Source organism: Charadrius vociferus, unplaced genomic scaffold (assembly GCF_000708025.1).
Source record: "Charadrius vociferus isolate BGI_N301 unplaced genomic scaffold, ASM70802v2 scaffold567, whole genome shotgun sequence".
NCBI classification, from domain to species: Eukaryota; Metazoa; Chordata; class Aves; order Charadriiformes; family Charadriidae; genus Charadrius; species Charadrius vociferus.
In genome coordinates, this window is record NW_009649304.1 from 768,824 (window position 1) to 771,346 (window position 2,523).

At 55.1% G+C, this 2,523-nt stretch overlaps 1 protein-coding gene across 1 annotated transcript in view; it reads right to left on the reverse strand.

Moving 5' to 3' along the window:
* Nucleotides 1–515, reverse strand: part of LOC104290097 (beta-crystallin B3-like) — a 369,903-nt gene extending 369,388 nt beyond the window's left edge. The window contains exon 1 of the mRNA XM_009889159.1: nt 398–515. Coding sequence (XP_009887461.1) covers nt 398–515 — 118 coding nt within the window. The remainder of the gene's footprint in view (nt 1–397) is intronic.
* Nucleotides 516–2,523: the final 2,008 nt, after the last annotated feature.

The following is a 2,523-nucleotide window of genomic DNA, read 5'->3' on the forward strand; positions in this document are numbered from 1 at the left end:
CCAGCCCCCGGCCGCCGACATCTTTCCCCACTAACATAAACCTGACGGCTCCCCCTCGTTCCAGTGTCCCGGGGGGCGTCAGACCCCGGCAGTGGAGCCGCTGGTCGGACGGCAGCGAGAGCCCTCTCCTCGCTCTCCAGGAACATCTCGCAAAGTTCCCACTCGAAAAGGAAACCCCGTCCGAACGCGCCTCCCCCGCCTGCTCTCGCCCCGCTAACGCGAGGGGTTGTCGAGAGGTTAAGAGGAGACGAATAAAAGAAACCGAGTTTGACCGGCGTCCTTAATCAAAACCTCGCCAAGCATCAGCAAAACAGTCGCTGTGGCGAGACCTCGACTCAGACATGCTAATTCTCTTTTAAAGCCCCTTCCAGTCCAAGCAGTGCCGCCGCTACCTCTCCCGGCGTGGTTCCGCTCTGCCGGCCGGGGCGGGCGGCCCTGCTATTTATGGGTTGCTTCTGAACAGAACAGCACATTATTTGGACGCTGATACAGCAGCTGCGTCCACTGAATTCCATCCATGAGATTTCATCTCAATAGCGCGGGCTCGCAGCGTGCTATGGAAACGTTATTCAGATTTCTCCCGGCCGTCCCTTAAAAATGTGCCACTCGATTTACAGAAGATTAACGTCGAAAATCGCATCAGCACGTTCACGCTGCTTCTTGCCAGGTTCTCTGGAAAACTCTCCCATCAGCAGTTAGCGGGGGGGGGTTGAGCCTGGAAATCAAGTACAGCACAACGCAAAAAAAAACCCATGCAAAATATTTACAGCTCGTTTGGGCTCGAACGCAAGACGAGGCGTGGGGTCGGTGCCGGCCCCGGGGGCTCTGCTGGGACAGCGACAGGAGGGCAAGACTGGCGCTCAGGATTTGGGGTCTTGCCTCGGCTTTGACCCATATCGGGAATGTTATGTCCATCGCGTCCCTTTGCACTGCAGTTCTTCTCTCTGCCCCGCGCGTTCGCCGGGAGCACGCCTGCACGCTGCCCTGGGCACACGGAGACTAACAGGGTCTTTCGGGAGCCGAGCGCCTCGTATGTGGGTTCATCCCTCGTTACGGGGACGATCTAACGGGGGAAAGCGCAGTCCCTCCACCCCGGGTGCCGAGCTGAGGGCATTTTACCTTGCTGAGAGTGGGCCCCATCCCCTCTTCTTCGGGGAACACCAAGCCACGTTCAACCCCCGCACACCCCCATCCAGCGGCTCTTGCCGCGTTTTCTACCTGCTCCAAACCGACGACTACTCACGGCACCTTTACTGAAATCACCAAAAAGCCACTCCACTTGGCCAGGCTGGACAAATGCGGAGTTTGTCTAATTGGGAGAGGGTCAGAGACCCGTCCCGTCCGCGAGAGCACCCGATGGAGCTCTCTGCGGCAATTTGCGGTACCGTACCCCCGTTAGAGCCGTTCGTGGTGAAGCTCTTCACCCCCGTCCCGTCCCCGACGTACGGCGGCGCTGGCGGCATCCCCGGGGAGGCTCAGCCGTAGCACAGAGTGGGACGAGCCGCGGGGGCGATGCACCAAACCCGGTACGACGGAGAGGACCCACGCGGCGCCGGCCGTACCGCTGCGCCCCAACAGATTCTTTCCCACCGCTGCCCATTGCTGCAGTTTCTGACGACGGATGAGAGAAATCGCCTCCAGAGGAGCTTGGCGTTTCGCCGTGGGAGCGCGCCCGCGGGACGCTGCGCAGCTCTGAGCAACGGGGGCGCGGGGGGGTGGGACGAGGTCTATGGCAGTGTACAGCTACACGCGCAGCGCAGTGCAATGGGAGCGCGTTTGCTGTCGTTATTCCGATGGCATTGGTACCCCCAGAGCCCCCAGCGCGGACCGCGGTTTGATAGAGCCCATTCTTATTGCAGCTCCTCTTCACACTTTCATCTTTTCTCTGAAGACGAAGCGGCTTGGCTGTAAAACGGAAAACCACTTCTGTACAGAAGGGGGACGCAAAGGAGAGTGTGGAGTGGATTAATTTGTCTCTCTTACCAAACGCGACAGCATCTCTTTTCAACAGATTAGAAATGCAGAATTTTTCTCGCCAGCGTCCCCATTACACTCAGCTCCGTAGTGGCCGCAGTCCCTGTGAATATGCCTTTCCCAAACTCCCGCAGCTCGCGCGTTGATAAGGCAATTGCAAAAACACGACAGAAGGGGCACTAGATCTCATTGATTTGTCTTCCTGACAGAACTCAATTTCCTTTTGCTGTCAGCCTCTTAAATCCCTTTGAGAAATGCTTACAGTACAGTGTTAGAAAATAGATTTTTTTCTTCATATCTGGTAGAGCTAAACTAGAGTGGTAATTGTACAGTACAACACACAACAGGCAGAGTATGTTTATTACTTAGGAAACTCCATAGTACAAAATAGTTTCTATAGAACAATATATTTATTGTGACCCGTATTTACATATTCCATAAGGCTATGCGGAACGGTATAAAACTTTAATCTTTATGATAGCTCCTTTAAAAACAGGCTTGATACCTTCACGTTTAATAGGAAAAGAGAAAAAAACCGTAAGCCATTAG